Genomic DNA, 19,969 nt, shown 5'->3' with positions numbered 1-19,969 from the left:
TTTCACTTGAAAACTTTTTACACTTCTTTTTTAAAAATAAGTAGGCACTGCGCTTGAAAATGCGTGATGTTGCGCTTCTGCGCTGGCTTCCTCCTTAATGTCTCTGTTTTTGCGGATGTGTGTCTACCTTTCCCATGATTTCTTCATTCTTCAACCGCTCACTTTAGTTCGTTTCAGCGCATGTAGAATTGTTAACTTATAATTATTTATTATACCATTTGCTTACTAAGTTCTTTGGCGCCATTGCTGTTGCCATAGCCGTTGCCGTTGTTACTGTTGTTTCTGTTGCCCTCTATTTGGATGCGCAATTGTCAGCCGGCTTCGTTGCGAGAAACGTCAGCGATGGGAGAGGCAGCACAGCCACGTGGTACTATTGGGAGCGTGTCAACTGAAACAGCGACAGTGCGTGATGAGGGGCGCGTTTGGCGCAAAGTGTTGTACACGCGTCAGCCGTATGAAGACAACTATGTGGATCCTCAGCAGTTCCTTCAGGACCTACGGCAGAATGTGAATGTTGCCACCTATGAGTATAACAAGGTGGTGTTGGACACATTTGTTGTTATTCAGCAATTTTCGTTTGTTGTGTTCTATCTCTTTGTATTTTCTATGATGCTTTCCGGGAGGGTGGATGAGTGCGCGCTCATGTGGGTGAATGCTACACTATTCACGTTGGCGTTTGTGTTTTGTATTGTGGTGCAGCGGCAGCAGGCTGTTGATCGCGGTGAGATTCCCACACCGTTTACGCATTACTTGATGGGGTTGTGTAGGCAAGGCATTCCACTGGTGGGGGTCCTTATTCTTCTGTCACCCGTCCTACAAACCTTGACTGTGGCGTATAGCAATGACACCATTGTGACACTTAGTTCCTTGTCAATGTTCGTGCATGTGCTTCTGACGGATTATAATTACCTCAACTGCTATTCGGAGAGGTATCAGCAGAACACTGCGGTGAATGCAGCCACATTCGGCATAATACTTATTGCCTCACGCATTCAGAGGGTGTTTCAGAGCGGTGCACTCATTATGTTTGGAATTCTATGCTTCACTTTGTCTCCTATTCCCAGACATAACCTCAAACATGTCTCCCTAAGGGCACATGTTGTGTTAACATTCACTATATGTGCGCTTGCCATCTACTTCTTGATGGAGGTTCCGGTATTTGCCCTTCTGTACTGTGTAGTGGTGGTGGTAATATCTGTTGTCATTCCATTCTTCTTCGTCAAATTGCATGGCAGCATGAAAGATCAAATCAATGGACCGTGGGATGAGGCAAAACCAACTAATAGTGCGGCTGCAGTCGAATGGGCCAACGCAGGCATGCTTCAGTGAAAGGTCTATCGAGGGTTACAATGTGCACACGCGTACATAAAATTCGGTTCTCGGTTTATTTATTTACATAGCCTTTACCTCCATATTTACCCTCATTTTTTTTTGCATTTGTGGGCACATTCAGCGAAGAGTTCTATTTGTACTTTCCGTATGTGTGCATATGTCACTCTCTGTGCGTGTGAATAGGTTTGCTTAGTCTTGTTCTTCTTCCATGCACTTTGTTGTTAAGTGCGCTTTTATCTCAGTACGAGCACAAGCGCTTCATGCTATGTTGTGGATATCGCTTCTGCGCTTTTATTCACGTGTGTTTCATTCTGTTTCGTATTGATGTTGCATGTTGGAAAAAGAAAAAGTTTATGTGTGGGAAGGGGGAAGGATGGAATATACGATACCGTCAAATACAACAGGAGGACATAACAGGAGGAGAGGGAGAAGAAGACGGCACCACCACAGGCAACGATGCAATAAATCCGTGACAACGTAACTGTCCAAGTGAACAAACATCTTAATACCTTCGCTTTTTTTGCTGCCCGCTGTGCCTCTTTTTTTTTTTTTTAAAGAAGTCGCTTATCATTACTTAGTTGATAAGCGGAGAAAAGCAGAGTTCAAGAGAGAAAACAAATCATTTCGAAGAATTGTTCTTCCAGAGGTCTACCAACAGTTTTAGGAAGCGCGGGCCATCATCATCCATGAACAACGGTGGTCCTTACAATGGTTACCCCCTAATGCGAAGCGGCTGCGGTACTTCCAAGCAAAGGAAAAATGGGCCACCTGAGAGAGCAGCCACCGGCGGCGTGGAAATCGCTGGAGGCGGTGATTGGTTAAATATTGTCTCTCAAACTTCGTACCAGCGCGCCATCCTTTCAAGAAGTTCCGCGCAAAGCAACGACGTTGGGGGGAGTACGCCCCAGCAAGGTACATCAACTTGCGAACGGTCGCACAAAGACGCGGTAAGTGGCAGCAACAGCACTTTTACACTTGCAGATCCGGCAGCTGTCGCTTTTCCTCCTCTTGCCGTGGGCAGTACAAGCAAGAGTTCTTTTCAGTCAACAGAAAGGTGCGCGGCGGTGCCTGTGGACATTTCATGTCCCCTTCCCATCGATTTTCTGTGGCCGCGGGCATTTTTTGGCAGAATGCATGTAGCGACAGGGGGTGCAGCGGCATCGCGCAGAGACACGCATGGGATGGGACCACCAGCAGTTGGCATGGAGGATATGAGCAGCGGCTGTAGCTTAAAAGAAAACGCTACCAAAGGGGGCTCAGTAGCCGTACGGGAGACTCAACTGTCATCTCCTTCCATCGATGACTCTTCTACCATGAATTCGTTGCAGGCGCCATACCCTGTTGATTGGACACCGACGCTTGGGGACGACTTGGCGGCGCCTGGGGAGCGGGGCTTTCGTGAATTGAGGGGATTACTTGGCGCGGTTTTTCGTGAGTGTTGTCCTAAGCTATTCTCCGCATTGCGGGTTCCGCATTATTTCATGGAGAAGGGTGTATTAGATGATGCTAAGTTAAGGCAGCACCGAGGTGGCAGACGTCAGGAAGCGGAGTTGAGTGAACGTGATATGATACCTCTTCCATTACTTAATGAGATCAACAATGTAGTGGATGAGCGTGATAGATCTCCAAAGTATACGATGACCAGCCAAAGCGATTCGTCAGACCTTCTTGACCACAAGACTGCGGTATTCCGTGACCCGAGTAGTTTGCAGAACGCCCCGCAGGAGGGGCAAAACGAGGAGGATCCCGCGCAAATATTCGCTGGATTGCTTCATCAACTTGCCGTCGCTGGGAATGACAGTTCTGCCACTGATGGTGTCTCTGTTTCCTTTACATTAGGAAATAATGGAGATTCTGTTCAGGACTCCGCCACTGGGGGTGAAGGGACATTCTCACCACAGTGGTTACGTAGTTACTCGTACCGGTAATGTCGCGCATATTTCCCCCTCTGTTTCTCTTCTTCTTCATCATCATCAGAGACAATCATAAGTTTTGTTTGCATTTCCAAAGAATAGTGAAAGATCATTTTTTTGTTTACCTTAACCATTTTCAGGTGTGGTGGTATCATATAAGTACACGGTCGCCACTGTTTCTTTCTTTTTTTATTGTAGCAGATTGGATATTTTTAGTACATTCCTTCGTGTTTGTTTGTTTTGTATGCGGTGAAGTAGTTGGGCACACGAGGGTGTAAGCGTAACTCATTGGGTAAAGGAAGAACAATAAATTTAAGAATAAATGAGTGGTTTGAATGGAATATGTGTAGTGAAGAAATAAAACATGAACAAAAGGTGGATAACTGGGTGAGGATTATTGCAGTATTTCTCCTTTCGTGAGTTGGTGCTCGTAGCAGTCTCAAAGTTCAATAGAATAACATATTTGAACACGAGGTAAAAAGAAAAAAAAAGAATTGCCATACGCACATGTGCATACACGAGTGAGAAGTGTAGGTTCCATGAGATTAAGACCTAAAAGGGGCACGGGCGTGTGGATGGATTAGCGAGTCGCTGCTATTCCTTTTTTTTCCCCTCTCCTTTTCTCTTCACTATTTTCTTTGCCTGAACGCTGCTGCACGTTTATTCCATTTACTTCACCTAATGGGGGAATGAGGAGGAGGAGACGCATATGAACATTTTGTGTGCTGCACCCTTACCGACAATGATGCATCGCAGAATTATTTCGCTGCATTTGTGTGATATTGTGTTGAACCGCAAGGAGAGATTTATTAGTTTTGAGTTTTCGTGATGTTGTGGGATGTAACGCTTCTTGTGAAAGTAAAGAAACATACACACACCCACACACACACCCACCCACATATATATATATATATATATATATAGATGTATGCGTGTGTGGGTGTATGTCATCGTGTGACAACATGCTAGAAATGTCAGCACACACAGTCATGACCCCCTCCCTCCGCTCCCTATTTTTTTTATTCGTATTATAGTGGTGCCATAGTTATTAGGAAAATGACTTGTGGTGCCCTTTTTAGCAATTTTGGGTAGTAGCATCATCTTTTTTTTTTTTAGGCGTTTAGTTTTTAAGTGGTGACGAATAGTTAGTTCACACGCATATATACATGTGAGAGTTATGCGTTAGAATTGAGTGAATAAATGAGTGTGTTTGTCTGTCTTTATAAGGGTTCCTATAATAAAATAAGAGGCAAGTGGAATTCGGGTTAAGGGAGAAGAAAATGTTATATGTTTTGACTTCTCTATTTATTTATTTTGATGATTGTCATCACGTTGGAGACTTGAAGGTGGGCAAAGAAGACAAGAAGGGAGAACAGAGAATGATGATGATGATGATGATGTAAAACGTGAAGAAGGGAAGGTAGTTGAGGGACTAATCGTTAGAAGAAGAGGAAGATTTATGAAGAAAACAATGTGCGATGCGCGCGCGGCGCTTTCATGAAGCCTCTATGAGGTAGTGGAGTTTACACACCCCTTACTTATGATTCTCCTTTTTTTCTTTTTTGAGAAATATATACACATCTTCATATATATATATATATATATATATGTTCAAGGAGTGATGTAATACATCAAAAAAAAATGAGAAAAAGGTAAATGAAAAAAGGGAGAAAGAAGAGGTTTAGTAACTGTTGCATTTATATATATTTAACGTGACCGGTGTTCTTTCCACTGCTTAGAAGTAAGGACGAAGGTCAACTTCCTTTCCTGTCCCTTTTATACGCGCCTACACGCTCACACATAAATATAAAAAGAAGAATATATTTATATATGCTCACTCGTGTTTGTATTTCAAATGCGACGAGTATATTTACCTTTGAGGAATTACGGGTAGATAGGACTCTTACTATCATTACTGTTGTTGTTGTCGTTACTTTTTGTAACAATGTTGTTGCTGTCGGCGCTCATTTACTCGCGTACAAAGAAGCGGAAACTGTGTACAGAGGTGGCACAGTTTGGCGTCGCAAAGCATCCTCTGTTCTGCTTACAAGCTTATTTTGTATGCGTTTGTGTATGTATTGTCTCCTCGTCACAGTTCACTTTTTTCTTTTTTAGTTTTTGTCACTTCTTCCAACCGTTTCTTTGCGGTTGTTGTCACCTTCACCGGGACACTGCAGGTGTCGCTGTTGATGGCCTCTGTGGAACCTGATGGTGTAGGGAACTTAAGCAGAAAGCAGCCCTCCATCCACGAAATATGTGAGGCTGCTGTAGATGAGGTCCTTGCAAATGTTAATACCGTGCAGTATCTGATCAAAAGCATAGAAGAAATTAGCAACACCCCATTCCGTCGTGAGCGAATAAAGTGCGTTCCCCAACTCGACAGCGGCGGTGTTGCCAATGCATCTTGGGCTGGTGGCAGCAACACCATGGCAGATGGCACCTCAGCGGCAGGGTACATGTGGCGTCGGGCACGCAGGGATTGCGAAAAGGGGGACATTTTACTTATCGAGCAACATGTTGTGCTGGATAAGGCAACTGAGAACGACAGCATTGTACCCGGGGCGAAAACTTGCACTGCAGTTGAGCGGAATCTCAGACACGAGCTGATCCATGCCTTTGACGACGCGCGAGGCATTATTGAAGCCTCGGATTGTATGCACCAGGCATGCAGTGAAGTACGCGCTGCCAGGCTGAGTGGTGACTGTTTTGTCGGGGAGGAGATGCGTCGCGGGCGGTTTGATCTCCTGAGTGGTGGTATACAGTGTGTTCGTCGTCGTGCTATTACAGCTGTGGAAAAAAACCCATTATGCCGTGGTTTCTCGGAGCGCGCCGTAGAGCGCATCTTCAAACAGTGTTACTCAGACTACGAGCCATTTGCCGCACCCTTGTATTCCATGGGGAGTTACGGTGACGAGAAGTTCGAGTTGTAGTTTTGTGGCGTCTTTCCGAGGACGTAAGAAAGACGCCGCAGCAGAGCTTGTCTGTTTCTCACACGGACACGGGTTGGCAAGGAAATGGCGTCATAGCGGTTCTTTCGCTAATGTTGCTTTTGGAAAAAAAAACATATATGGCGAAGGAGAAGAACTAAGACTTGAGGCCTTCTTCACATTACAATTACTCCACACTCTAACTAATTATCATTATTATGTACTTTGGTCCCCACTGCCTCATTGTTGTTTGCTTCCGGAGTTGCTTTTACGTATTGCTACCTTTCTCATCTCCCCTTTAAATGGAGGCTGTCGCGCTGTGTCTGTGCGCAGCCACCGCCTCAAAGCTAAGTCGCTTTTGCTTCAACGCTCTCAGAGCGCATAATATATATATATATATTTCAAAGAAGAAAAGCAATCAGTGTAGCGAACATACCTTGTACGCAGCAGGTGCCAAATGAATCGGGGTAAGGGGGGTGGGTCACCAAAAAAACTACGGCTACCGCCCGTGCAGCAGCGTGGGACGAGTTCGCAACGCTTACCACAGGAGTCGCGCAGGAAGACTACATCTAAAGAGCGGACAATCTCTACCGGGTCGATGAGTCAGCAACGCGGCAGTATGCGCGGTCGGCAGGGAAGCGCAACTAGCCGTTCTGGTCCGCAGGGGAGGACGCTTAGTAGTGATACTTCAACGCGTCGCAGCTCCGTGTGGGGTACAGGATCAAGGAGACCCACTTCCTGCTTTACCGCAGACCGGCTTACGTACCCTACGGGAAGCCGTGGGACAACATCAAAGAGTGGTGGAAACACATCGAACTCGCGCCTGCATCGTGTGGCAATGGAGGTGTCAGTGAGTCGTCTCCAGCGTTGGTTCCGCGTGACGCTGCTGCGAAGACTTGTAGATTCTCCTGACGCATTGGCTTCTCGGATTGAGAAGCGGTATACCTGGGAGCACCGTCTATGGAAGTTGCGCACACGCATTGCTAAACGCATTATTGTCGAAGCTTGCACCGCGTACGCATTGTCTCTTGACCTGAAAGGGAAGGAAGAGGGTAGGGTTGCAGAGCACAATGCAGTGATGGTGATGACGTTCCTTCGCGCACTTGAAAGTTTGCGTCTGAAATGGAGGAAGCAGCAAGAAGTGTTTAAGCACGCAGTTAGCATTATTGAGAGAGCGTGGATACGGTGCAACACACGCACTAACCCGATGCAAACATCCCGCGAGAGGAAGTTGATTCGGCTTTTAATGGACGAAGAGAGTATTGAGAGGCGAGAACTTGTCAGGCGACGCTTACTTTTTGTGATCAATTGCCACCAGTTGTGTTACAATGATCCGTTGGTACTGGAGACGTGCCTTTCAGCGAAAACGCTTCACATATCTGAAAATCTTTTCACTAACAACACCACTGATGAGAAATCATGGTGTGGACCTGCGACTCTGCAGGAGGAGGCTCCCACTGATGGAACCAAAGAGAGGCAAGTGCTCTCGCATTCGTTGTCCTTGTGGACGCGCTCTTCCCACTGCTCAAGTATTTTAAAGAGTATGACCAATTTAACCATGGCTGGCTACATGGACGAATGTGGCAAGGGAAAGGAGGAGAAGAATTACGCATGGGTGAATTTAGCCGATACCGAAAACCCTTCTGAAGGACCATATCGAAGACGTGCAAATGCTTGCTTTGTTACAGCCATTCTCCTGGAGAAGGGCCACCTGACGTTCCCCGAATCTATGGGCGCCGGCCAATCTGGGTTGGATCCCAGGCCAGATTTAGCTAGTGGATCTGCCCCTGTTCAGTGTAGGGCACGTATTCAAGACACAGAGAAAGCATTGGAAAAAGTGGAGGTGCGTTTCGTTAGAGAGGGCCCTCTATCTTTGCGGGAACCTCTTCATTCACTTTCAACATTCAAGGAGTTCCGCGTGCTCATGAATTCGCGCAGGAAGCAGAATTCTAGAGAGCAAACCAAGGCGTTTATTTTGGGTCCCAACGTCACGTTAGACAATTTGCATTATCTTTACCCAGTTTATCGAAAAGTTAAGAAGGGAAAGGATCTGAAACCGCTTTCACACCTGAGTGTCACCTCAGATGCTATGGGAGAAGAGTGGTCAAAACTCCTATACGTGGCATGGACTGAAGAGTGTCTGTCGCGGCCCCCATCACACTCCTTCGCATGGCTCTCCCTCGCTAGACCCGAAAGCTCCAGAAGTTACCACAGGAGACCCTTTCACACTGGCATCTGTGAGGATTCCAATCACCCCTTGCATGACCTCCTAGTTGGCACGGGGGGGAAACAGCGGTCCTTGAAGACTAACTTGATGAGTGTTAGTTTTTATGACGATGAGTCGGACAAACAGCAGCAGAATGCGGATCCGTATGTGGACCATGAAAAGATTCGTTACGAGGTTGAGCGTCTGTTGATTCAGGAGTACCGGCGCCGTAAGTGTATCGAAGAAACGCATAAAGCAGGTATCCACACGATCGAGGGCATGATTGCAAGGGAGCGGGGCACCGCCTTTTCGTCTGTAAAAAAGCCTTCTAGCGCCCCCGTTGGCCGTGGCATGTCGACAACATTCCTTCGGCTACTGCGTGAATCTGGTAGGGTATAGCATGTGGTACAGTGGCCGGTCGTCTTTTCGACATGTCGCTTTTGCTTTTCTCGAGTGTGTTTCACTTCCACGCTTGTGTAGTCGGTGTTGTTTCTATGCTCGGGTTATTTTATCAGGTTCCACCCGCGAAGAACGGTGTTTGTGCCTTTTCACCTCCTGGTGCTTTGTGCCTTCTTAATGGTTCTTTTTCGGGCTGTTTGTATAAATCCGGAGTATGTGGTGGGTGCTTCTACATGTACTGTTTTGTATATTTTCAGATTTTAGCGCGAGGGGTCATGTTACTGGTGGACAGCGGATGTTCAGGATGGTGATCTTTATCGCCGCAGACCGCTCACTGCACTATTGTGCATGTGTGCACGGTGGGTTTGACGGGATCTATCACATTATCGTACCGCCGGTGTTCCTACCCTCTACACTCAAGCCCTCGTGTGGATGTCTTCAACAACAATCGCTTTCTGATTCTTTCTAGTGGCTGACTCGAGACCCTTCACAATAGTTATGGAGATGTACTTAAACTCGGGTGACTCGCGCGTTTCATTACATGTACAAAAGGGCATGTTGTGCCGCCTTTTTCTATTTCCCTGTTGTATTTGTCTGTATCCTCCTCTTCCGATATACAAAGCTCTTTTTGCCCCTGTCGCAGTCTACCGCCTTTTTTCGCATTAACTTTTCTCCGCCATACTGTTCTGCTCTGGAGGCTGTAGCTGCTGCTACATCTGCGTGGGCGCTAAGGTGGCAAATGCAGCCGGTAAGGACGTCCGTCCGAAACTTTATAGCTAGTGGTTTCCCTTCCAAGAAACTACGTTATGCACGCCTGGTGGACGTTGAGGAGTGCGCTTCCCGACCACAGTTCCAGAAGCTGTTGCAAAGCTACCTTTCAGATTTTTTCGCCAAGTCGCATGAGAATGGAAGCACAGGTTCATCGCCGTGGTTCACCGCCGTGCCGCCGAGCCTCCGCAACAGTGTGGAGGAGACGGTGAACTATCTGGGCATGTTGGTTGCAATAGACTTCAGGCACTGGGGGGAGGATCCCCCCGACGCCACCCCTACGGGATCTCGCGTAGAGAATATCTGCGGCTTCTACGCCGAGTTACCCGAAGGCAGCGCAGAAACAAGCGGCTCGGTAAGTTACGGGGGAAAACGGCTGATTCGTGGTTCTATGGCGATGGTTCATCTACTGTGCAGGGCAGTGGAGGTTTACCATTTGAATTGGCATTGTCCACAATTCCTGCAACAGTTCGCAACCACTGAAGACGCTATGGAGGCGCTGGAACGCTGCTTCCTTGGCTACAGGGAGGATGGACACACATCCATGTGGATGCCCGCTGCCAGGGAACGCGTTGAGTTGCTCTTGTCGCTTTCCCGCAGTCTAGTGGAAAAGGACACCTCCTTTTTCAAAATGCTGTGCCTCAGCGAGGGTTATTTGTACCACCCCATATTCCCGCACTTGGGGTTTGTCGAAATGTTGGTTGAGCTGCACCCCCGCTACTACGATGTCTGTGTGCTAAGGGGTGAAGTTGGCGGTGGCAAGGACTCAGACCAGGGCGACGAGATTGTAATACCAATGCTTAAATTAGCTCAGCTCACCGTTATGGCCATTGAGGAGGCGGTGTCGGCGATGGATACTGTGGCTGCTAACACGCCAAATGTTACCGAGGCTCCCTTTCCTTTTAGTGGGGCTCATGGTGTCTTTAAGGACAAGCACCATCTTACTGTGTGTTGCGACTACCAATTGCCGAAAGCCCTTCGTTCTCTCGGTTTAGTGGAGTATGACTCATACTTGGCGTCATTAGTGGACACTGGTGTTTTATTAGCGGCTGGGGGTGTGGAGGAGTGTTGCATCCGCGTTGCTGCACTTGTAGCATCAGACTTACTGTTGGACTACCTTCGTAGTTCCTGTGCTTGCACCACTGGTAGGGAATGGAGGCCGGAGAGTACGTCGAGAGTCTGGGATGCGCCCGCACTTGACTGTATGCTCTGGTGGATTGGTAGACATTACGTCGATTCCGCTGTTAAACACCACTTATGCCGCACCATTATGTACTAGTTCCCCAGGCGAACTCTGAATGTGCGAAAGATAGGAAGGGGGTTAGTTTGAGAGACGGAACTTACGTGGGTAATGCAGCATCCAGGGGGAAAGGTAGCTGCATATCGGTTGGTCATTTCATTGTTTGTTGCCTGCTGCGACTCATTTTCTGGCGGCGCTTATCTTTGTGTTATTTATGATTAACAATAATTGTTAGTGGTTCTTCGTTTCATCTTTTTGCCCCTCCCACTTGGATTATTGTGCTCCTTTACCCCTTCGTTTGTATACTGCCGTGCTCTGCATTGTCACGTCGTCGAATGATGTGGCTCCGCAGTGCCGAGCGTTGTGTCCGAGGGGGGAGGGGGGGGGGACAAAACGTCATCGTCAGTAGTGTGCTTTATTCCCGTGGTACTGCGCAGTATGAATAAAACACCTCGTAAGAATGACTTTGTGGCGCTTCCCCTTATCGGTGCATGACCGCTTTCTTCCTTCGCATTGCGGTTTCTGCCCTATAGGCGAGGTTGATAGGTGTTGTAGTGAATGCGCCGTGTCAGTCTGCCACTGCTCGTCGTACTGCCGTGCGTTCAGCGCCGACCGGTCAACAGCACTGGTAGTAAGGAGCGAAAGGTGAAACATTGGTTTCCTAAGAAGAAAGGTGTATCTTCGTCGGCAGCGGCCCTGCAGCGAAGTGTGGACGTAGCAGATGCGGAGAAACTTCAGGATGTGGAGCGACACTTCCCGGTTGCCATGTCACACATTAAGAAGGCCCCAACCACCCGTTACTCGGCAGATGAGCGGAGAAAGCAAACGTGGAAGGATATCACACGCACCAGGAATGTTGACGGGTACGCCCCTCCAAGGGAGGAAAAAGGCGCTGCACCATCATTCTTCGATGAAGGGAGTTTCGACATACGTAGCGATGTGAAAAGACAATCAGAATGTCTGCAGTGGAGAGGTTCACCCTCTGACAGCCGCACACGGCTAAACGCTTTATCGCCCGATGTGCTTCAGTTGTCCGGCGCGAACCCCAAAGATCACGGCTTTGCCGTTGCAGAAGAAAGTAACGTCTCCCCAGCCGACCCCACAATTGAGCCGGAACAGGGGGAAGGTAATGCGTACGGTGATACCCCTGTGCAGCTTACGGATATGTTGAAGGAGAGGTTGATGGAACTTAAGGCAGAGAAACTTCGTGAAGATCGAAACGACACGTATCTTCCCTCTAGGCTAAAACTGCTTTCAGATTCGGAGGTGCAAAGAAGGCTGAAAAAAAACGTTCCTCGGTGCGACGTATTGGATGCTAAGGATCTAAGTTCATTTGGTGGCCAAGCTGACACTTTGGCAGACCTTTTCCCTGACGGATCTCATGACGGTTCACCAAGCGGTGAAGAAATAGCGATGCCCTCAACAGATCCGTGGAAGGATGGAGAGGTGCTGTCCCCAGCCGTAGGAAAAATTATTCACAGTTCAGCCGATTTAGTACCCGGCGGCTCAATCCATGATCCGGTAAGTGATTTTTCACGGAGGCTTACGAGTCAAGGGGAGGGCAAGTTGGTTTCATCGGGTGGTTCCGTTCATCTTCTTCGGTGCTTACCACGTGCGGGGTTTTGTAGCCGCCGCGAAGCGCTTGCGGTAATTGCCAGTGGTCAGGTACGTGTCGATAATGTGGTGGAAAGGAATCCATTCCGTCTTGTTCGAGCCGAGAATAATATTCATGTGGCGTCTCACAGTGGGCGCCTTCGGTTTGCGCCACCAAGGCTGTGGATGTACCATAAGCCGGCACACGTTATTGTATCTAGGAATGACGTGGCTGGTCGAGCATTATTTACGAAGCATGCCCGGATACTTGGTATGGATCACCTTGTCCCCGTTGGGTCTCTTCCTATGCGAGCCCACGGGCTGCTGCTTCTTACAAACGACGGGGAGCTTTCCCGTTTCCTCGAAAACCCGAAATGCATGATCCAGCAGACTTACCTACTGCGTGTACGACCAGCGGTGGACCCTGTCCTGGCACACAAGCTAAACTTTCAGGGCATTACAATCAATGGCAAACAGTACAAGAACATGGAATTTTTTGTGAATCCGGCGATGAAGTCACGTTTCTCACTGAAGGTAAAGGTGCGCGGCGAGGTAATGCCTGTGGCACACCTCATGCAGCACCTGGGTCGCACGGTAGAGCGAGGTGGCCGCATTTCATTTGGGCCATTCTCACTCTCAGGACTTCCTGTAGGGTCGCTGCGTGAGGTGACAGTTCCCCCATATTATACCCGGCACACTGGCGCCGTTTGGAAGGAGTTCGTGGAGCGTGACTGGCCGTTTTTCCGACGTCAGCGCGTGTCCCGTCTCCGTCGCCTCGCCAGATACCGTGAGCTCACTCCACGCGAACTGGAGGAATTGGATGGCTTCACGTATGAGGAGGTGAAGGATGCCCTGAGCTTTGACTCGCAGGAGCTGAAAACAGCTGCTGATGAGTGGCTTGATCGTGTTTCTATTCGACCCCAGACAGGAGACACGCCGTTGCCGGATGATTTTGCTGGCGACCATGTAGACGGCAACTGCGAGGTTCCTGCCGAGGAGGGAATTATCGAAGACATCACGGCCGCTGTTTAATTTCATTTTAGTCACCTTCTGTTGTAAGTTTTAAAAAGGATTGTTTGTATGCGTGTATTCACTGTCTGCTCTATTTTTTGACATTATGCGCATGGCTCTCTCCTTAGCCATTTCCCTGTCTCACTGTCATGTGCCTCAGTGTAGCGGGGTGGTGTGAATGCGCACATTCACTTCTGTATCGTAGCTGTGCGTTGAGAGAGCGAGTGGAGGAGGTTTGTTGGACTTAATTTTGTCGGTTCCAGTGTGGGTTTAATGCGGGGTTTGACTTGCCCTTTCACATGTTCGTTCACACATTGGATATTTTTTCCTCTTTGCCTCGGTGTACGACCTTAAGAATGCCCTTCACTCTCCCTTTTTCAAACCGTGAAGAAGAATAAGCAGTTAAACAAGCAAACAAACGAGCAGGTAAGCGTGAGGGTTGTGCGACGTTGAAGGAAACCCACGTGTATACAGACATACGTGCCTATCCTCAGGTGTACATATTGATTCGCTACACCACGAAAGAAACGGTTGGGGGTGATGTTGGCAGATTTTGAAAGTGTTCTCCGCTCGGAGTTCTCCCTGAAGGATTGCCCTCGCATCGGTCCTTTCACTTGGCATAACATTCCCGGTGTAAACGATGCAGCTGAAGATGGATCTGCTCTAGGTTTGAATAATCCCCTTGGAGTGAGTGCTGATCGCACGGACGATTTCAGCGTGATGCCCTACAGTGGAGAAGAACTTACGAGGGATCCGCTTTGCACAAGCAACTGCATCAACTCTGACAGACGCATATGGAAACTCATGTTACCGTGTCCAGTGCCGCGCAGTGTTCCTAAACTTGACATGAAAAAAGGCACCACAACACTGGGGTTTCACTTTGACGGTGGGATAATTATTGCCGTTGACTCCCGTGCCTCATCCGGCCAGTATATTTCTTCTCAAACGGTTATGAAGGTACTGGAGATAAACGAATATCTTCTTGGTACGATGGCTGGTGGTGCAGCAGATTGCCAGTACTGGGAGCGCGTTCTCGGCATGGAGTGCCGCCTGTGGGAGCTACGTAACAACTGCCGTATCTCTGTAGCAGCCGCAAGCAAGATTCTGGCAAATATAACCTACCAATACCGCAACCACGGGCTATCTATGGGAACAATGGTGGCTGGTTGGGATCAGTTTGGGCCGTCCCTTTATTACGTGGACGACAAGGGCACGCGTGTAAAGCATGAAATTTTTAGTGTGGGATCCGGTTCCATTTATGCCTATGGTGTGCTTGACCAGGGCTACCGGAAGAACCTCACTGTTGAGGAGGCATGTGACCTGGCGCGCCGCTCAATCTTCCACGCGACGTATCGTGACGGTGCCTCTGGTGGCATTGTGACTGTTTATCATGTTCACCCGAAAGGATGGACTCAGATATCGCGGGATGACCAAACCAAACTGTATGACCGTTATTCTTCTCAGAGTGCATAGGACACGACTCGTGAGGAGATGTCTGTGGGTCGTCGGTGTAGAAAGGGGGAGTTTTCGAGGCAACCGGGAGGAGTATAGGGAGGAAAATAGTACCCTAATGGGATGTTTTGTGTGTGGAAGGGGGTGGGGTGAATAAGCGGTGCCGTGAAGAAATGAAAGGAGCTGCAAGTCGGAAGGCACTTCTCCACACGACTGTTCCTGCGTTGATGAGAGGTGCATCTTATCACCGAATGCTTTCGCAGAATGTCCCTGACTCCCATTTTTAAGGCCTCATCTGACTATGTGTTGAAGAAAATTTCATTCGCCCCCGAGGGCGACCCACCGCCACCGGCGCACTCTTGCTTATCGTTTTTACTGTGGTCGCGCTGCCATACTACATCTTACACCGTTTCCACTCACTTTTGGCGTAATATCCCTCTAAGAACCTAGCTTTTCTTAAGTTTCCTAAACCCCAATACGCCGATTTCGAGACAGTATCATGGCTGATAACATGCAGATGTCAAACGCCCGCACATGCTATAATTGCGGTCAGCCTGGCCACATGAGCCGTGAGTGCCCCAATGCGCGCTCTGGCGGAAACATGGGCGGTGGCCGCTCATGCTACAACTGCGGTCAACCTGACCACATCAGCCGTGACTGCCCCAATGCACGCACCGGCGGAAATATGGGCGGTGGACGCTCATGCTACAACTGCGGTCGCCCCGGTCACATCAGCCGCGACTGCCCCAATGCGCGCTCTGGTGGAAATATGGGTGGTGGCCGTGCGTGCTACCACTGTCAACAGGAGGGTCATATTGCCCGTGAGTGCCCGAATGCCCCTGCTGACGCTGCTGCTGGCGGCCGCGCGTGCTTCAACTGTGGCCAACCCGGTCACCTCAGCCGTGCCTGCCCTGTGAAATAAGGTAACTGATAGTAAAGGAGGGGTGCCGATGTACCGTCCGTCCTCGCAATGTGAACACGCGACGCCTACCTATACTTTCGCCATAAAGCGGTGCCATCTCACTACTCTTCTCCGATTTGACTGTACTTATATATTTGTGGAGTCTGTGGGATCCGTAATAAAGAAACAATAATCTGGGAGTGTGAAGAGACTCTCTTTTTTCTCCTTTTTTTACTTATTTTTTTTGTTTTGGATGGGCGCAAGAGGAGTACTCGAGAATGGAATGAGAGGAAGGTAGATCGTAACATCACTTTGTTAGCGTTGGCAAAGAGTTTTAAGAAATAAATAAGGGAAGGAAAGAGAAAGTATAAGAAAAAATAACTAATGAAAGGAAAGAGGGACAGGAGGTAAGAATTTCTTGGAGGGCCGAAGAACGTAGTGGTAGAAAGCGAGGGTGAGGTATCCTCGGTATAAATAAAAAGAAAGGTAAGAAGACGGAGAGAGGAAAGGAAATTTACAAACATGAACGAAAAAAAGAATTTTTTTTTTTCACACATGGGGGCCTGTGTTTCTTGAAATGGGGGTTTCCCATTTCTCTTATCACGGCAACCTCTTTGTAATTACTGAGGACCATGCTGAAATAACTTCGGATGTGTCGAGTGTTGCATTTCCTCGTTAGCGGGCACTTTCATCCTTCCATGTATTACCGATGCAGTACAGTGTTCCTTTTCCCTTTTCCCCCTTTCTTTTTGTGTTAGTGAAGAGGAAAGAGGGCAAATTCATAAGGTACCATTCATGGCTGACTTGGGGATCGTATGGGTTTGTAGTTCACGCCGCGTTAATTTGCCTGGCTCTAAGGGCATGCAGACGATGCCGACGACAGCCACCACGTGGTCCATGTGATGTGCGTCGACCCAGTGGAAGTCAGGGGATGTCCTTCGAGTGGGTAATTTTCAACCGATGGGAAGACATCCGCGTAAGAGTGTAGTCGGGGAGTGTGCCTCTGTCCTTTCCCCAAGGAACCCCCTCAATTGTGTGCATGAAGAAAACGTGACAATTCTTTAAGCGGCGAGGAGAGCATCCACTTTATCATCCTTTCGTTGTACCGTTGCTAATTTGTGCGTGCGTGGCTTCTGCACCATTCTACATTATTCCGTTTCTGTCCCCTTTCACCTCCACATTCTTCTGGAGAACTAGCTTTCCTCAAGTTTTTAAAACACTTTCAGCCAACTTTGCAAGAACAATGGCGGACGAAGCTTCCACTGCTAAAAGGCACCGCGCTGAGGGCGGAAATAACTGCCACCGGTGCGGTCAGCCCGGCCACTTTGCGAGGGAATGTCCGAACGTTCCCCCAGGGGCAATGGGCGACCGTGCCTGCTACACCTGTGGCCAACCCGACCACTTAAGTCGTGATTGCCCCAGCAACCGCGGACCTGCACCCATGGGTGGTGGACGCGCCTGTTACAATTGCGGTCAACCCGGTCATTTCAGCCGCGAGTGTCCCAACATGCGTGGTGGTCCGATGGGTGGCGCTCCGATGGGTGGTGGACGCGCCTGTTACAATTGCGGTCAGCCCGGTCATTTCAGCCGCGAGTGTCCCAACATGCGTGGTGGCCCGATGGGTGGCGCTCCGATGGGTGGTGGACGCGCCTGTTACAATTGCGGTCAGCCCGGTCATTTCAGCCGCGAGTGCCCCAACATGCGTGGCGGAAATATGGGTGGTGGCCGTGCGTGCTACCACTGTCAACAGGAGGGTCATATTGCCCGTGAGTGCCCGAATGCCCCTGCTGACGCTGCTGCTGGCGGTGCTGCTGCTGGTGGTGGACGCGCATGCTACAACTGTGGCCAACCCGGTCACCTCAGCCGTGCCTGCCCTGTGAAATAAGGTAACTGATAGTAAAGGAGGGGTGCCGATGTACCGTCCGTCCTCGCAATGTGAACACGCGACGCCTACCTATACTTTCGCCATAAAGCGGTGCCATCTCACTACTCTTCTCCGATTTGACTGTACTTATATATTTGTGGAGTCTGTGGGATCCGTAATAAAGAAACAATAATGTGTGCTTTTCATTTTGTTTTTGTTGTGGGTGGTGGTCGTAGTGTAAACAGATGGTGGATGACACATTACAGCATTCCAGTTTTGTAAGTTGTTAGGAGGTAAGGATTTTACTGTAGTGCTACAACGTCTGAGCTTCACTAAACGTGTAAAATGGATGGAAAAGAGAGAAGGAAGTGGGGGGAGGAAATAGTAAAATAAACCACATTAGGAGACGAAACGGAAAAAAAGAGCAAAAAAAAAGCAAAAAAAGTAAAAAAATTAAAAGGGGGGAAATAACGTTATAATGCTCTCCAATATCATGATCGTTGGAGGGGGGCGTAAGGTGAGTGGGGGACATCAAAATACTCCCCTACGTCGCGTCCCGTAATTCTATCGTTTTCGTGAAAAATGAGAGGTGTCTACCCACTTCGCTCGTGGTTCCCTTAAGGGTTTTGTCTCCATTACTGGGCACATTCTTTTGTTATTTATTTTTTACTTTTTCTCTCCTCCTTTGGAGACATATTGAAACGTCTCCAACCCTCCATATTTCATCACCCCATAAATGGCACGCGTAAGTTCTTGTGTTTGTTACTTTCCGCGTTTGCCTGTTTGCGTGTGGTTGCCGGTACAGGTTGTGGCTGAGCGTACCATCACGGGATGAAGCGGAGGAGCAATCATGAGTTTACGTCTTTGCGTGTTTTTCTCTTCGCTGGTGACCACTCGAAGAATTTGCGTACCTACTTTGATATACGGGTCACGTAGCGATTGACAAGCAGGAAAAGTGTGGGGATGGGATAAGGGGGAAAGATGGAGTGTGAAGGAGTGGGAGGAAAATTGCCGGTAAATACATTTGGATGTGGGTGGGAGGAGGGGAGTGATAAAAGGGACAGGTGAGGGCGTTATGTTGAATAGAGCGGAGAGGAGGGATGGAAAAGTCAAAGGAGTGGAGAGTCAAGAATGGTGTAACGGCAATGAGAAGAGGTGTGCGCTGCTGGAAGGCAACAGGACCACTTGAAGAGGTGAATGCGATACTTCAAAAGTGTGCACATCGATGAGCAAAGGCAGTTTATGCCCCGTGGAGGAGACTTCCTCTTATGTGGATGGGTATTCAATTTGCCTGCTCTTTTCTTCCTTTTTTGCATATTCAAGCACTTCTTTCTTTCCTTCCCTCTTTCTGTGCATGTCCACTCGTGTTTGCGCGCGGGTTCGTTTCACCCTTACTTGGACGATCTGCAAGCGCAACACCAGTGGGTTCTCACCAACTACCTATATCAAATAAAAAAATGAAAGTAGGAAACGAAAACACAGAAAACAGGAGATTCAGATATGCACATATCAAACTAAAGAAAATCTCGAAAGCGAAAAGGGCAATGTAAGATTTTTGTTGTTGTTTTTCGCAATACAAAGCAGAGACAAAACGAAACAACGCAAAAACGCTGCCCATTTTCTTTAACTGTCCATATGTCGAGTGCTTGTACGGTTCGAGCATAGCACCGCATGCTTGCCTTATCTTTGCGCGTGCTTGCTTCTGCCGCTTTGTGTGTTGGCGCATTTTTTTTCTCTTTCTTTCCTTTTTTGTCCTGTTTCTTTTCCCTTTCTTTTTTCCTTTACCTCTTCCATTCTCGGGTTCCTTGAACTGTTTTTTTTTTCGTTATTGACCTCCCAGAAGCCGTTCGGTCTTTTCGTTTACTTCGTTTTTCTAATTTTTCTCCGTTACTCATTATGACTGTTCCCCAAGGTTTCCACACCATTCGCTCGTTCGTTTCATTTCATCCCTCTCTTTTCCATATTTTCCCGCTGCCGTTGCCGTTGATTCGGTCTGATAACTCACGGAAGGGCGGTGGCCGTTGGGATGGGAAAAGGGGAGGGGATGGATATTTGCGGTAGTTTTATTGCGCACAGTTGCTGTTACACACCAACTGATGTGTAATTCTGTTATTTACGATTATCATTATTATTGTTTGGTGGAATAGCGGGGGAAGGGGTAGGTGACAAAATGGGGTACGTTACCGGATAATTGTTTTTGTTTGTTTTTCTCTTTTCATCCATTGTGTAAAGGTTTGCTAGTCGCTTCCTCTGTCGAACTCGGGCAGGTGACGTTGGTGGGACCGATATTCATTGAAATGTAGATGCATAAGAGAAGTAGGATAATATATTCGCATGTAAACATATTTACATCAATATGTTTA

The 19,969-nt window shown here is 48.3% G+C and overlaps 9 protein-coding genes across 9 annotated transcripts, besides 6 other annotated features; all 9 read left to right on the top strand.

Moving 5' to 3' along the window:
- Positions 1-300: 300 nt before the first annotated feature.
- On the top strand, positions 301-1,329 carry Tb10.70.0720 (phosphatidylinositol N-acetylglucosaminyltransferase subunit c; the record flags this gene model as incomplete). Its single annotated transcript, XM_817763.1, has 1 exon — positions 301-1,329. One exon carries the CDS (start codon positions 301-303, stop codon positions 1,327-1,329), a length of 1,029 nt encoding a protein of 342 aa, XP_822856.1.
- Positions 1,330-2,018: 689 nt separating this feature from the next.
- Tb10.70.0730 (hypothetical protein, conserved) lies at positions 2,019-3,260 on the top strand (the record flags this gene model as incomplete). The annotated part of the gene is made up of 1 exon (XM_817762.1): positions 2,019-3,260. The coding sequence occupies one exon, from the start codon at positions 2,019-2,021 to the stop codon at positions 3,258-3,260; it is 1,242 nt and encodes a 413-aa protein (XP_822855.1).
- An 883-nt stretch (positions 3,261-4,143) lies between these two features.
- Positions 4,144-4,175: a microsatellite.
- Positions 4,176-4,624: 449 nt separating this feature from the next.
- Positions 4,625-4,645: a microsatellite.
- Positions 4,646-4,814: 169 nt separating this feature from the next.
- Positions 4,815-4,854: a microsatellite.
- Positions 4,855-5,434: 580 nt separating this feature from the next.
- On the top strand, positions 5,435-6,175 carry Tb10.70.0750 (hypothetical protein, conserved; the record flags this gene model as incomplete). The annotated part of the gene is made up of 1 exon (XM_817761.1): positions 5,435-6,175. The coding sequence occupies one exon, from the start codon at positions 5,435-5,437 to the stop codon at positions 6,173-6,175; it is 741 nt and encodes a 246-aa protein (XP_822854.1).
- Positions 6,176-6,553: 378 nt separating this feature from the next.
- Positions 6,554-6,574: a sequence feature (AT_rich).
- A 55-nt stretch (positions 6,575-6,629) lies between these two features.
- Tb10.70.0760 (hypothetical protein, conserved) lies at positions 6,630-8,777 on the top strand (the record flags this gene model as incomplete). Its single annotated transcript, XM_817760.1, has 1 exon — positions 6,630-8,777. The coding sequence occupies one exon, from the start codon at positions 6,630-6,632 to the stop codon at positions 8,775-8,777; it is 2,148 nt and encodes a 715-aa protein (XP_822853.1).
- Positions 8,778-9,318: 541 nt separating this feature from the next.
- Tb10.70.0770 (hypothetical protein, conserved) lies at positions 9,319-10,824 on the top strand (the record flags this gene model as incomplete). The annotated part of the gene is made up of 1 exon (XM_817759.1): positions 9,319-10,824. One exon carries the CDS (start codon positions 9,319-9,321, stop codon positions 10,822-10,824), a length of 1,506 nt encoding a protein of 501 aa, XP_822852.1.
- Positions 10,825-11,343: 519 nt separating this feature from the next.
- Tb10.70.0780 (tRNA pseudouridine synthase A, putative) lies at positions 11,344-13,410 on the top strand (the record flags this gene model as incomplete). The annotated part of the gene is made up of 1 exon (XM_817758.1): positions 11,344-13,410. The coding sequence occupies one exon, from the start codon at positions 11,344-11,346 to the stop codon at positions 13,408-13,410; it is 2,067 nt and encodes a 688-aa protein (XP_822851.1).
- A 519-nt stretch (positions 13,411-13,929) lies between these two features.
- On the top strand, positions 13,930-14,862 carry Tb10.70.0790 (proteasome subunit beta 5; the record flags this gene model as incomplete). Its single annotated transcript, XM_817757.1, has 1 exon — positions 13,930-14,862. The coding sequence occupies one exon, from the start codon at positions 13,930-13,932 to the stop codon at positions 14,860-14,862; it is 933 nt and encodes a 310-aa protein (XP_822850.1).
- Positions 14,863-15,340: 478 nt separating this feature from the next.
- Positions 15,341-15,763, top strand: Tb10.70.0800 (universal minicircle sequence binding protein (UMSBP), putative; the record flags this gene model as incomplete). Its single annotated transcript, XM_817756.1, has 1 exon — positions 15,341-15,763. One exon carries the CDS (start codon positions 15,341-15,343, stop codon positions 15,761-15,763), a length of 423 nt encoding a protein of 140 aa, XP_822849.1.
- A 1,222-nt stretch (positions 15,764-16,985) lies between these two features.
- Tb10.70.0820 (universal minicircle sequence binding protein (UMSBP), putative) lies at positions 16,986-17,627 on the top strand (the record flags this gene model as incomplete). Its single annotated transcript, XM_817755.1, has 1 exon — positions 16,986-17,627. One exon carries the CDS (start codon positions 16,986-16,988, stop codon positions 17,625-17,627), a length of 642 nt encoding a protein of 213 aa, XP_822848.1.
- A 394-nt stretch (positions 17,628-18,021) lies between these two features.
- Positions 18,022-18,065: a sequence feature (T-rich).
- A 1,266-nt stretch (positions 18,066-19,331) lies between these two features.
- Positions 19,332-19,403: a sequence feature (GA-rich).
- Between the last annotated feature and the right edge of the window lie 566 nt (positions 19,404-19,969).

The sequence above is a fragment of the Trypanosoma brucei genome, chromosome 10, assembly GCF_000002445.2.
Source record: "Trypanosoma brucei brucei TREU927 chromosome 10, whole genome shotgun sequence".
Lineage (NCBI taxonomy): Eukaryota > Euglenozoa > Kinetoplastea > Trypanosomatida > Trypanosomatidae > Trypanosoma > Trypanosoma brucei.
Note: the sequence above shows the minus strand (reverse complement) of the source record. Positions and strands in the feature narration are given on the sequence as shown.